Raw genomic sequence first — 14,723 nt, forward strand, 5'->3', positions numbered from 1 at the left:
AACGAAATTCTTCAAAGAAGAGTAGTACATCCTTGAAGTAGCAGATACTGCTGAAGGTTTAACAGAGAACACTTTTTAGGTTTCTGTATGTCTCACGTCTGAACTAAATAAAAAATATTAAATTTATCGCTGAAGACAATGAATGATGTATAGCCTTCTTCCTTTGCGAAGTTCTGCAGCGTTAAAAAAAAGGTTTGACCTAAAGTCCTGCTGATTGTATTAAATATTGGAGAAAATTCGACAGAGTTGAGATTTTTCTTCTTGCTGGTTCCGCACGCAACCGTCTTCAAAAACTAACAATGTTCATCATTGAAGGTACATACTAGCAACTAACTACTATCATCTTTAATCTGCAGGGTCGTACAAAGTTTTTAAAAAAGATTTTAACCTAGTCATGTTGAAAGCGTTAAGTACTGCTTAAAACTGGACAGAGAATTGAACTTGTTCTTCCTGCGCTCTCATTCCTTCTTTCGGAAAAACTACCGAATTTATCCCTGAATGCCTATACTAGCGAATAACTACGACCTTCTTAATTAGCAGAATCCTACAATGATTTTAAAACAAAATTTTAACCTAAAGTCATGTTGGAAGCGTTAACTGGGCAGAGAATTGAACTTTTTCTTCTTTTTGTTCTCACGCCTGATCCTCAACATAAAACTAACTGAGTTCATTAACGAAGGCCGATAATTGCAACATATTTCGAAAATCTTACTTATCATGGTGCTAAATCGTTTTAAAAACAAAGTTCTGTCCTGAAGTCCAAATAAAAGCATTCTACTGAGCATTGAGGTTTTCCTTTTTGCAGGTTTTCAAGCCTGATCCTTATCATAAACCGCATTATGCTCACGGAAGGCCTGTACTTAAACATTCTGTGAACTTATCGCTGAACAATGTGTTTTTATAACAAATATTTTACATTAAGCGAAGAAGGTGCTAAGTAAGGTGAAAGATAGGCGGAAAATTATGGGTTTTCTTCTCGCAAGAATAACAACTGGTATTTATTTAAATCTATATTCATTAATTGCTGAATACTACGAACTTCTGAGTGTAATTAGACAGATGCTGCAAATATTTTAATTTACGTACATCGTCAGTAAGATAACGATAATGATGATGAAGGCGGGATTGAACGGAATTTTTGCCTCGTTTGAAATTAGCGGTCGATTCGAAAGGCACATCCGGTGTCCTGCGATCCTGGAGGTGTTCCGAGAGGCGGTCGAAAGCCCCCGAGAAAATCGTGAGCTATCGCCACCTTTCAAGGTGATGCCAATGACTTTTACCGAAAACAAAATTCGATGTTTACCGGCGGTTCGTGTCCAGGTCGGACTAGTCGTTGAACCTGGACGTTGCGCAATCCCGGGGGCAGAAAATACGTGCGATTCGTCTGAAACGGGCGACGCGATCGGATCGCAGACCATCTCCGTATCGGGCTGCGGGTATCGCGCTCAGTCTCGTATTATCGGCCGCCGGAGAAACTCGCTCTCGTGAAGCACCGACGACACTCCGTCTGTTGTTCTTCTTATCACGCACAAAAAGCGGACCTTGCAGTACCGCGGATACTCCTTAGTCGCAGCCGGACAGCCCGACGGCAAACACCTATCTACGATCTTATCCAAACCCAGTTAGAAAAACAAAATATTTGACTCTTTTTAAGGCCGATCACTTTTAATATATTTAAAAAAAGCGTGTCCTTAACAATCCAGCCCGGTTTCTCATGGTCTGACTTCTTCCAGCGCGATGTACAGGACGAGCAACACCAGCTACAATGGCGCCCTAGGTAACTACTACAGCGGCGCCATATCCAGCTCGCCGGACCCAAACGAAAACGCAGCTCCTACGCCTCACATCTGGCCTCACGGTGAGTAAACATAAACATGATTTATCTATCAATGTGTCAAAAGAAATAAACCAAAATCTCGTACCCAATGTCAAATCTATTCCAAATTATCTGCATCAGCATGGATGTCCTTCTATCTTCAGCAACTCTTCTTTAATTTTTCTCAAAAACATTGCGGAATTTGAACACTTTTTAAACGCAGATAAAAGCGATGATGAAATCATCAAGGATTTGTCATATCCTGGCTGCTTTTTAATTCGATGACATTTTAATAGCTTTGAAATTGTATTTTGCTTCAAAATAACTTTAACAGCCTTATTCGCTTCACCCCAATGGTTAAACTTAATACCCTGCATGATTTTTTGAAAATAAATACTTCTCAATTACTTCGATTACAACTAGTTTTTGCCTTTTATATTTCCGCGTTGAAGGAACGAATCAGTGAATCGAGGAACGACCAACATAAATCCTGATTGATTTAATACACATAAAATTTAATTTTCATGAAATAAATAATAATTTGGTCTATTTTTTCTGTAGTTTCAACTTAATTTTTACATTTACTTAGATTTTTTACGTGTAGCATTTAGTGACCGTTAATTAATGATTATTTGGAGATCGTGAGATGCGGTCTTGTCGGGTGAAGGTTTAGAACATTTATTAGGTTTCGTGGTCCGCTTGACCAAATAAATTCTTTTCAATTAATTAAGGTTTTGGTTGAGATAAAAAAGTCAGCGTCACAAGCGGGATTCGAACCCACGACCTTCGGCTAAGTACGCCGCTGCTTTACTACTTGAGCTGCTGTGACTTCGATCCACTCGGACACCAACTTTCCTTCTCAACCCCACTTTTTGAATTTTCCCTCCTTTTTGAAATTTTTCAAATGTGTAATCTATTCGATTCTCGGCGACAAATGAAATGGCCACGGAGAACTTTAATGAAGTATGCTTCACTACATTTATTAGGTTTCGTGGTCCGCTTGAACAAATAAATTATTTTCAATTAATTAAGTTTTAGAAAAACATTTTCTTTATTCGTCGTGTTTCGAGTGTTGAAGACACAACCGTGACACATCTACATAGAAAACACACACTTAGAGCCCTGAAGATGATCTAAATAAAGATCGAAACGTTGGCACAATAAAGAAAATGTTTTTATAAACCTACATCACCAAGACCGCATTTCACCATATCCAAATAATAAATTTTTGTACTTTGTACAATCATCATCCATGTAATTTTTTAACGGATAGATAACAACATAGGAAAGGAGTGGACATAAATATTTTTTAAGCTGATAATCCTTCGGTTTAAACTCAAAGAAATATCATTTAAAATATGTTAATCTTCAAATTTCTCTTTCAAGTGCTTTATGGAAATTGTTTCTTTGATAAATTTGTAATGAATCCTAGTGGATAATTCGGAATTGGGAGGCTAAAGGGGCGATAATTTCCTATTAGGACAAATTACGAAATACACTGATAGGGCACAGTCATGGATATAGATGGGAGTCAGCAGACCAGCTCATAGCCTCGATTGCGAGCCTTTGACCCGGATGTGATTCGAAAAGAACCATTTCTCGGGGGTTTCAGTTGCAAACTGTTGAATTTCCTAGGGTTGTCGAAAGACAGAAAAGGAAAAAACGCTATCTGAAAGAATTCGCCATATTCGGAAGATGTCCATAAGAGGAGGAACAGTTTTGGCATATCTGCCTGGCCAAATCCGACACCGTGCCGATACCCCAGGAACATTCTAAGATTCTACTCGTGCCATCATGTGCGAAATATAAAATCAATTTCTGTACATTGTTTGGTCGTTTCTGATCATCTTGGCACGTCTAGTTCATTGTTTTCATCAAGCATGTAGAGCTACTAAAGCATACAAACTCAACACAGGTCTCATTTTTCTTTTGTTCTACCTACCTTGCTTCTTGCGAGAGAAGCCTACTACTGAGCATGGCGAAAAGCCGTACATATCCTGATAGACTAAAACAGCGGGACCAGAACGACCAGGAAGGGTGTTGATGTCTACGGAACAATTGTAAGACTCTTCTCGCACCACCGAACTAAAAGTTTTGCTGTTTTTTGGTAAACAGCTTGATAGGATCGACCAATGTTTTAACCTAAAAAAGCTTGTCTGGCGTAAACTTTTAACTTACAAAGAGTCAACTTCAACAGTCGTCAAGTTCATAAAACTAGTAGATTTTACCTAAACAGTTATTTTGCAGGATATTTTTTTAATAGTGTAATTAGGTTTTTAACCCAAAAAGCTTCTTTTACAGAAGAGTTTATGCCTATAAAATAGGTTTTAATCTAAAAAGCTTCTCATAAAGGAGATTTTTTACTTAAAAAGTAGGTTTTAACCTAAAAAAAGTTTTACAGAGGAAATTTTATGCTTAAAAAAAAATGGTTTTTAATCATCGCTTGCCTGATCTAAACTTTTAGCCTAAAAAGTTACGAAATCGACAGTGTCAAGGCCTAAAACGCTTATCATACCTCAAAAAGAGTAAGCTTTAACTTAAAAAGCTTGTCTTACATAGAATTTTTCACCCTAAAAAGTGAAAGTCGTTTAGGTTTTAGTGTAAAAAGCTCTTCTTAAATGAACTTACAGCCTAAAAAATATCATTATTAAAATTCGTATATTGGTTTTAAATTAAAACGCCTGTCTTACATGAGTTGGTTGCCCAAAAATTGAGAATTTTATAAGAACCCTTTCTATAACACATTTTCCAAGGCTAAACCCTTAATATAATTTACTTTTTACAGTCAAATTTCTTGGTGAAAATTCGTATAAGACAAGAATTTTATGTTAAAATAGATTATTTTTTAAATAAGGTAAGCTATTTACGTTAAAATCTTCTTAAAAACCTTCTTCACTCAGCAGACCTCGAAAAATCCCATTGTACTTCGACTCCTATTCTCAAGTACTTTATTGAATAATCTAGAGAATTTCAAATCCTGCTTATTTGGCAGAAGACGATTCAGCTGTTTATTGAATCCCATTATGTTTTATCCAAAAAGACTTTAAAAAATTAAACACATGATGGATCTCTCGTCGAATCCTTTATCTTGAGATTTGTTGGTATTGGTATGGTATGGTGATAAGGATACTAGGAAGCAGGGTTTGTACTCCCCAGGCACTGCATCCTTCTTGCTTATTGTACCTTCCTAGTTCTTTAGTTCAGTGCAAGACTCTATCTTTCTCCTTAGAAGTATCAGGTCATTGACTTTGCTGCTACAATTTCATTCCCTAAGTTTTTTTTCGTATGTTTGGTTGAACCTCCATTGAGCAGTTGCTTCGCATTCGAAGATGATATGAGTGGCTGTTTCCTCCTCCTCATTACATAATCTGCAAATGGGATCATCGTTGCATATACCCATGTTATGTAGATGTTTTCTCAGATGCCATTGACCGGTTAGTAGTCCTATCACTCCTCTGCGTGTAGACCTTTCCAGTTGTAGCAGTGATTTTGCCAGTCTTGGTGAGGGTTGTTTCATCATAAGTTTACTATGTCTAGCACCGATAGAGTTTATCCACTTCTCCTTTTGTTTTGTTTGGATCCATTCTGCAATGGAGGATTCTATATTTGTCTTTTTTATCCCAAGTTCGGGTCCTATGTATGGTCTTGCAGATCCTCCTCTGGCCAGTCTGTCTGCTTTCTCGTTACCCAAAATTCCTCTGTCCCGGGCACCCAAGAAATCATCAGGTTGTTGTGTTTCCCCAGGTTTTGGAGATTTTGGATGCATTCACTGACTAATTTTGATGTAATTCTTTTACATGCTAATGCTTTAATCGCTGCTTGGCTATCAGATCTTATGAGGATTTTTTGTCAGTGTAACCTCTTTTAAGATTTTCTAGGCCACAAGCATTGATGGCATGTATTTCTGCTTGAAAGACCGAAGTGTACATCCCTAAATAGTTTGATTGCTCATATTTTGGGTTTGTACAGAAATAACCCGATCCCAATCCTTCGTTTGTTGTGGAGCTATCTGTAACTATATCATTGTATCTGATGCTCTCCTAGGTTCTTCCTTTCCTTTATCGTCTACTGAGACTTTATAGGATGTTGTAAAGAATGTTTCCGGGATGAATCCTCCTTTCTTAGGATGGGTCTGATTTTGTTAATTATTGTTGTGTGCTCGAATTGTTTAGTTGCCATCCAATTTAATTGTTTTTGGAGCATAAATTTGCTTTTCCTAGTTCTTCCTTGTATGAAAATTTCCGGTGGAAGTAGGTTTAGCAGAGTTTCTAGTGCACTTGTGGGGGTTGTTCTCATTGCCCCTGTGATAGCTAGGTTTGCTAGTCTTTGTATGCTGCCTAATGTTTGAATAGCTACGTTTTGTTGAGCTTTGAACTTTTGAGATTTGTGGAAGTTCGTGACGTTTCTAAATTCGAGAAAAACAAAGGTGGTTGAATTTGTATTTTATCAATTTGTCTCTTGTTTCAAGTTCCCATTGGTCTGTTGGATTTAAGAAAAAAATAGTTAAACAGTCGAAATAACACTATAAAAAAGGGGGTGAATTTGTATTTAGCTATTGGTTTTTATTGGACCTAACGTCTGTTCCATAAGTACTGTTGACACATTGTGCTTATCATAGCGAGAGCTTTTGCAGTTGGCTTTGTGAGTTTTAAAACAAATTGGAGAAAATGTTCGGTATACGGTTGTTGATTTCATTGCGAAAACTATGCGGGATCGCATCGACCGTGCCGTTGTGTCTAAGAAGGCGAATGACGCAAGGACGTCGAAGGGGGGAATGTTTTTCACGTTTCTCATCACTTGGACATCGTCTGAAATTGTCTCTTTTCCAGTTCCAGGAGACGACTTCAGCACTTCAGCTGGTATCAAGTTCAACAACCCTCTTCCAGCGTTCACGAACAAGTTCAGGAATCCGTACCCGACGGCTACCAACTATATGCCTACCCACCAGGAGATCTGGGCCGCTCCCACCACCGCCTCCGGGCACAACCAGTTCCCTGCCGCCACCTCGCTCTCCGCCTGTGAGTATATCTAGAATCGTTAAGGGTAATCGTGGAAATTGAAAAATAACAGGTAAAACAACCGGGGTTTTTCAATTTTCGGCCGAAGAGATAAGCAGTGCGAATTTTCGAAGCGTCTCGAATCCACGGCCTTGAGCCCGATCGGGCTGATAGATTATGAAAATTGGCTCTCTCAAATTGTTAAACTGTACTTTTTTTTCTATTGCAAGCGTGCAGGAAGAAGAGGGAAATGGTAAGTAGCGCATGACTCATAGATTGTGACTGTGTCGTTGTTTTCCCGCTGGCCCGATAAAGAAAGGAAATGTGTTGCTTTCCAGCGTGCGGGCCGGCTGGAAACTCGGCTCCTTTCTGTAATGTTGTTTGCCCGAATTGCGAACTGGCAAATGCGTTTTAAACTGCGCCAGTCCTCTTAATGGTCTAATATTAGAGCCGTTTCACCAGTTTTTGTGAAAAACAAGAAGTCTTTTAGCCAACTTTTTAAAAATTATTCGCCGGAACTAGCGCAGTCAACTTGCTTTTTACTACAACGTCCACACATACTCCTTCCCAAATTACAAAATTAAAATTTGTTGTACAAGCACAATGGCTCGCTATATTTTTTCATTTATTTATTAAATTTTTTATAGAGTACATACATTTTTCCCTCTTTACAAAAACAATACATTTGTAACGCTTATCACGCATAGGACAACAAGGGATTCACCTAAAATTTGCTAATCGTGTTAAACATGCTAAAGTCGGGTATGTTTGTGACTCAAGTGTGCTATTTGTTATGAAATACTGTCTGGGATCGGGTAGTGTTCTATTTCTTCAACTATTTACGGTTACGCTTTGCTTTACTCTCCAAGTGTAACTTGTTTGTTATGGAACTGTTCATAAAAAGATAAGAACGTCAGAAACAAAATTGAGGAAGAGAAACTACAAAAAGGATGTCAAAGCAGGATAAAATTCATTTACACCAAACGGTTTCCATCAAGACACGATTAAACAGATAATCTATCAGCCTTTTTTCTTATCTTTGTAATTATAAAATAATCAATTGAATTATCAATAATCAAATCACAAAACATATTCAACAAAAAAAAAGTAATCGTTATTAGTCGAGTACAAGAACGATCAAAACGGAAAAAATTTAATAACTTTCACGGACAGGTTTAACAAATTTAGCAGCTGGAAATCTCGAACTTTCACGTATACTTGTACTTTCTTAATAGCTAATAACACATTTAACACGCTACGCGGTTACATGAACACCCTAAATTCATCGACTTTGTCTTTTTGTCATTAAAGAAACTTGGTATTAGTCTAGTACAAGGACAAATCAAAACTTATTTGAAAAAATTGAATAACTTTCATGGATACGTTTAAAAAATTTATTGCATGAAAATTTCGAACCCGCCCGTACACTTGTACGGTTGTAATTTATTAATATCCAGTAACAAATTTAACACGATACAACGTTTACATCAATACCCTAAAATTACCCACTTTGTCTTTTTTGGCGTTAAAAAATTGCTAGTAGTCCAGTAAAAGAAGAAATAAAATTTGTTTTAAAAAAATTGAATAACCTTCATGGATATGTTTAGCAAATTTAGCAGATGTAAATTTCGAATTGTCACGTATACTTGTACTTTCTTAATAGCCAATAACACACTTAACACGACACAACAGTTACGTGAATACCCTAAATCTATCCACTTTGTCTTTTTTCGCGTTAAAAAAATTGCTATTAGTCGAGTAAAAGAACAAACAAAATTTGTTTAACAAAAATTGAATAACTTTCATGGATATGTTTAGCAAATTTAGCAGATGTACATCTTGAACTGTCACGTACACTTGTACCTTCTTAATAGCCAATAACACACTTAATACGATACTTTTACGTGAATAACCTAAATGTATTCACTTTTTCTTTTTGGCATTAAAAAATTTGATATTAATCAATTACAAGAACAATCAAATTTTTTTTTTTTTTTAATTGAATACCTTCATGGACATGTTTAGCAATATAGCAGATGTGAATCTCGAAATCTGATTCTAGTGCTTTCTAAATAGCCAATAAGACACCTAACACGATACAACGTTTACGTGAATAACCTAAATCTATCCACAATGTCTTTTTTGCGTTGAAAAAATTGGATAACCTTCATGGATACGTTTAGCAAATTTAGATGTAAATTTCGAACTGACACGTATATTTGTACTTCTTAATAGCCAATAGCACACTTAACACGATATAACTTTTACATGAATAACCTAAATTTATCCACTCTTTCTTTTTGGCATTAAAAATATTTGATATTAATCAATGACAAGAACATTCAATTTTTTTTTAAATTGAGTAACTTTCATGGACATTTTTACCAAATATAGCAGATGTGAATCTCGAAATCTGATGCATACTTGTGCTTTCTAAATAGCCAATAACACACTTAACACGATACACCGTTTATGTGAATAACATAAATATATCCACTTTTTCTTTTTGGCATTAAAAAATTGGTAGTAGTCAATTACAAGAACAATCAACTTTTTTTTCTACTTTTCTAAATTGCCAATAACACATCTATCACGATACAACTTTTACGTGAATATCCCAAAGTTTTCTACTTCGTCTTTTTGGTTTAAAAAAATTATATAGTTATTACGTGAACACAAACAAAAATGTTCAAAACACCTTCGAAAAAAAATTAAATAAATTTCATGGGCACGGGTGGCAAATTTAGCAAAAAACTCTCGAAAGGTCGTTTGACTTCGTTAGCCCTCGTCATAACATCGATAGGCTTTTTTGCTGTTTGAAAACTTATAAATGTTCATTGTTTGTCAGTTATCCCTGAAATACCCTACAATTTGAATCATCGTTGGGCAAGTATGATCTGTTTTTGCGCAGCCCTGTGAAATGAGTGTGCAGGAAACGTCTCAGCCTTTTCAGTCATGATCCAAAGGAATCGAAGAAATCCCTCTAATCGCCCTATTATCCTAGAAACGGGTCATGAGATAAGCCATGAATCACAGTCCAAGATGTAGGCCACCGTCATGGGATATCTGGACAAAGTGTCGTGGATCAAAACAAAGCGATGCCAACCCGAGACATTCAAATTATTTAAAATTGAACACCCTTGTTTTCCCTCGTTTTTCCAATTATGTTCGAAATATTTGACTGCAACCTAAGGGAAAAACTTATTAAGGACTTTAACATAAATCACGTAGGATATTAATGTTAAATCAATGCAATCCGACAACAAAAAGTTTTGTTGACTCATCGCCCAAGTGCAACAAGCAGGTTGACCCAAAGAAACTGCAACCGCAGATTTATTCATGTCGGCCAGTAGGACGGATAAACCTTGAAAATAAAAGATTAAATTATTGCTTATTTAACCATCAACAATAAAACAATAAAATTAATAACAAAAGGTTCATTGTTGCAAATTGAGATCTCGTAAACGTACGTCAATTTTTTATCAATAATTAAAAACATTCAAAACTTAAGTAGTATACATAAGTGCTTTGTAAAAATAAATTAATCATAAATTATATGAAAGATATTAAATTAATTGTAGTCTCCAAAAATTTCAAACTTCGGGTTTCTAATTATAATTGACTAGCAGCTGAGTTTCGTTTGATTTTACTACCTATACCGGACCAGCATATTTTTGTTTCTCCTTCTGAACAGAAATAGGTTTGTGGAAAACTAGAGGTCTAACTAGCCTTGCGGTTTCGTTCGACTCATAAACCCTCCTGTGAAAATAGCGAAATGGGTTTGACGGATCCAAACAGCGAGGCTTGGCGGACCAAAATGGTCAGAAACGATCGAATTAGAAAACAATATTATTTACAGTTTTCTAACTGGCGATATTCTCTGTATTTTTCGAGTACATACATTCTTCATGCGTCCTAGATCCGTCCAAGTACCAACAGTATCTTCCTTGGTTGTTGGTTTTCCTTTTTTCCACTTTTTTTGGCGCTTAGGTTACACAAAGCTGATAAGTATTTAAATAATTAACAAGTCCATCGATTAGCCACATTAATCGGACACGAAGAAATGTCGGTTAGTAATGTTAGTAGAGAGAAAAAACACTTTTTTTGTTTGATTTACCAATTTCGCTGTCCTATACTTCCAACATAAATTCGGTTAATCATGGAGCAAATAATTATTTATGTTTCTAGTTTATACTTAGAATTGCTTGATTCGAAACTTGTTTGGGTTGTTTTATTGGAGTGTCTGAGGCGTACCTATAATCCCTGTAGTTGGCACGGATCGAACGGAAGACATTTCGCTTATAATTCGCCCGTTCTTGGCTAGATTGACGGAAGGTACCGGCCGGAAACGTGCTGATTTCTACCCAAACAAGCACGGATCGTGTTTACCAACAAGAGGGACGACAAACAAGTCTTTTTTTCCCTCCCGCTATTTACTAATAGCCGTGGGAAAAGCAAAGGGTCACTAGAGGAGCAGACATTTGAATATTAAATCACAAGGAATGGGAGAGACTGTGACGCCCGTAATTAGACGGGAATTGACCCGGCTAAAAACTCTCATAAATAACCGAACGGGGTTGGAGTATCATTTGAGCGTGAGGGTGAAAACCACCCCGATTTATGGCCCAACCTTGATCTTTGCCTGCCGTAAAAGTCTCGATTTATCTGCCGGGGCGTAAATCCCGGCTGTAACACGATCTTGTGGGCAAACAAATCATCGGAGGACCGTGTCTGGGCCATCCTTCAAAAACTGTCTTCGGACCCTAAGGACCAATTAGCAACGCCTGCCTCGCCCCCAGCTGACTCCTTCTCCAGAAGGAGCCGGTTAGTACAAGTGGCATCGCAACACAAACACTTTCTCTACTTTATTAAGCTCTTTTTTATTTATACTCGAACTAGACAAAGAAAAACTTTAGGTGTGATTTTCATAAATTTGATATGATTATAGTGCCATGGCGTTACCAAAAGTGATATTTTGATTGTTTTAAACAATGGGATGAATGCCGATAAGCCATTGAGTCTTCTTTTAGATCTAAATAGGGCATAAGACAAAATAATCTTAATTTGGTGGTAAAAATATTCTTAATTTTTCGTAAGTCTTTTTTTTCTTTAAAGATTTGTTATTGTTGGTAGTTTTTTTATAGTTTGTAGACGACTGATCGCAAATTATCATCGGGTATCAAAGTTCTTGAATATTTGTATTGATTGGTAAAGCTTTTATTTGCGTTGTGTTTATAGCAGCGCTTATAGCAAAAGGGAATATAATAAAAACTGATTTTTTTTCAAATTTTATTTTTTTAAGTAATGTGTTAAAATTTTTAATTTTGTGGTAAAAATATTCTTCATTTTTCGTAAATCTTTCTTCTTTGAATATTTATGAATGTGTGTAAAGTTTTTGTTTTCGTTTTGTGTTGCGCTTATAGCAAAGGGGAATATAATGCAATCTGAAATTTCAGTCCTTTCAAATTTTTATTTTTTTAATAATTTTAACTTAATTTGGTGGTAAAAATATTCTTAATTTTTCGTAAATCTTTTCTTCTTTGAAGATTTGTGATTGTTGGTAGAGCTTTTGTTTGCGTTTGTGTTGCATTTATAGCAAAGGGGAATATAATAAAAACTGATTTTTTCAATTTTTTTTTTTTAAGTAATGTGTTAAAATTTTTAATTTTGTGGTAAAAATATTCTTAATTTTTCGTAAATCTTTCTTCTTTGAATATTTATGAATGTGTGTAAAGTTTTTGTTTTCGTTTTGTGTTGCGCTTATAGCAAAGGGGAATATAATGCAATCTGAAATTTCATTCCTTTTAAATTTCAAAATATTTTTAATTTTTCGTAAATTTTTTCTTCTTTGAAGATTTGTTATTGTTGGTAAAGCTTTTTTATAGTGTGGAGGCTGATTGTAAACTACCATCGGGTATAAAAAATTCTTCAAGATTTGTTATTGTTGCTAAAGCTTTTGTTATAGTGCCTTCTTGTGTTCTTTAGTGTGTTCTTTCAAACCTTTCATGGAGATTGAGTGTTTGATGAAGAATCCAATTGGCATGATGTCCCCTTTATGAACAAGTCATGATTTGTCGAGGTATGTCTTTCCATTTAAACAATGCTAGAAGATTTGTGGTTGCCTTTTTTGATTGATTGATCGAGGGGCATTTCATGGTTTATTCAGTATTGCGCCTTTTAGGAGTTAACTCCGGTGAATCTCAATTCATCGATAAATTTGATTAATTTTGTATCTTCTTCCCATTCAAACCATGCTAGGAGATTTTTTAATTATTCTTCCTAGTGATCTTCAATGAACATTTCAGTGGTAATGTCATACTGCGCCTTTAGGTGCTATTGTTTCTCTTGTTCTGTTCTTATAGTATACCGATTCATAGAAATGTGGTGCTTTACTGTAACTTCTATTCTTTTTAGATTTCAGAGTATAGATTCTTTTAGATTTCAGTATCACTTGTCTTTTACTTATAGTACAACTGATAACCATGCTACTAGATTTTTGGATTGATTGTGTCCTTAAGATTGGTGAATTGCTATACTGAACTTTTAAGCCCCATTGCATCTACTTCTATACACTTACACTACATCGGTAAATCCAAATTTGTCGAGGAAAGTGGTACATTCTGTACCTTTTATACTTTCAAACTTTGTATTGGTGATTTTTGGATTACTTGTGTCATCTCACTTAACGAAGATTTGAGGTTTTATATTATACTGCGCCCTTTTAGAGCTGTTTAGATACTTCATCTCTCCCATTTTCCTCTCAACTTAAATTCTGGACTTTCCTGTCTCTCCTCGCAATTATATCGTTGGATTGTGATGTTTTCACAAGATATCTTGTTTTTACGAAATTTTTGAGGAACGTGATGCTTTCTGAATCTTCTATTCTTTCAAACCTTTTTGGTAGTCGATGAATTTCTTGGGTTCTTGTAATTTGTATCTTCAATTCTGTTCATTGTACATAAGAAAGTTCAAATTCATCAAACGAATATGATACTTTATCTGATTTCTTTCCTTTCAAACTTGCCAGGATATTTTTTGATGAATGAAATTTTCAAGCTTTTTGCTATACTCCGTCCATTATGAGCAGTTGTGTCCACTGCTCTGTATTGATACTAGTGCACCGGTGAATCCCAATTGCTCGAGTATTTACTATTTCTAGACTATTTACAACCAGGGATGAGTTGTTGGCCGTAAAACTAAAGTCTGTCATCAAAGAGGTTGGTGTTATCTCTACCTCTCCGCATCTTTGCTAATCTACTCTGCATCGGTTATCTTCGATCTTCATTGAGTCAGCATTGCGCAGTCATTTATCTATTTTTGAATGGCGCGGATCTTTGTCGTTTATTGATTGATGAAGATTTTACATTTTATGTTATATTGTGCCCCTTAAGAAGTATCATGTTCTTCCTGTACCATATTGATTCCTAATTCGTCGAATTTCGTCGTCGATGACTGATAAATCGACTAGGTTATAACGGTTCTATTTTTTATCCACAATTGTGTTTTGGTTTCCTATAACCACAGTCCATCAGCAAAGGTGTTGTGGTTACCTCCGCCTCTTAGCAGAATTTTTCCTTGAGTCGGTTACCCCCGATCGTTCTCAGATGTCCATTGATATTGCAGTACCTAATCAGGAAACCCGTTTAAATCTTAAACCTGGTGTTATACATTCTCTCATTCTTTGCAATGATGTAGTAGGATTGTTTTCTGTCCTTGTGATTGAGTGATGAAGATATGTTTTATATTGAAGATTGAGCCCCTTAAATTTCATTTTTATGTACAGTTCTGCACTTGCATCGGTAAGCCCCTATTCGAGGCATATGATGCTTTCTGTAACTTCTATCCTTTGAAACCTTGCAAGGATATGTTTGCATTACTCGTGTCCTCCTATATTATACGGCACCCTTATT

At 35.9% G+C, this 14,723-nt stretch overlaps 1 protein-coding gene across 6 annotated transcripts in view; it reads left to right on the forward strand.

Moving 5' to 3' along the window:
- The window catches only part of LOC106661301 (transcription factor GATA-4-like), a 90,512-nt gene that overhangs the window by 60,497 nt on the left and 15,292 nt on the right, over positions 1–14,723 (forward strand). For all 6 annotated transcript variants that reach the window (XM_024225552.1, XM_024225556.1, XM_024225555.1 and 3 more), the window contains 2 exons: positions 1,734–1,858; positions 6,646–6,834. In XM_024225552.1, the coding sequence (XP_024081320.1) occupies positions 1,734–1,858; positions 6,646–6,834 (314 nt within the window). The remainder of the gene's footprint in view (positions 1–1,733; positions 1,859–6,645; positions 6,835–14,723) is intronic.

Source organism: Cimex lectularius, unplaced genomic scaffold (genome assembly GCF_000648675.2).
Source record: "Cimex lectularius strain Harlan isolate CLEC.00 unplaced genomic scaffold, Clec_2.1 scaffold16, whole genome shotgun sequence".
NCBI lineage: Eukaryota > Metazoa > Arthropoda > Insecta > Hemiptera > Cimicidae > Cimex > Cimex lectularius.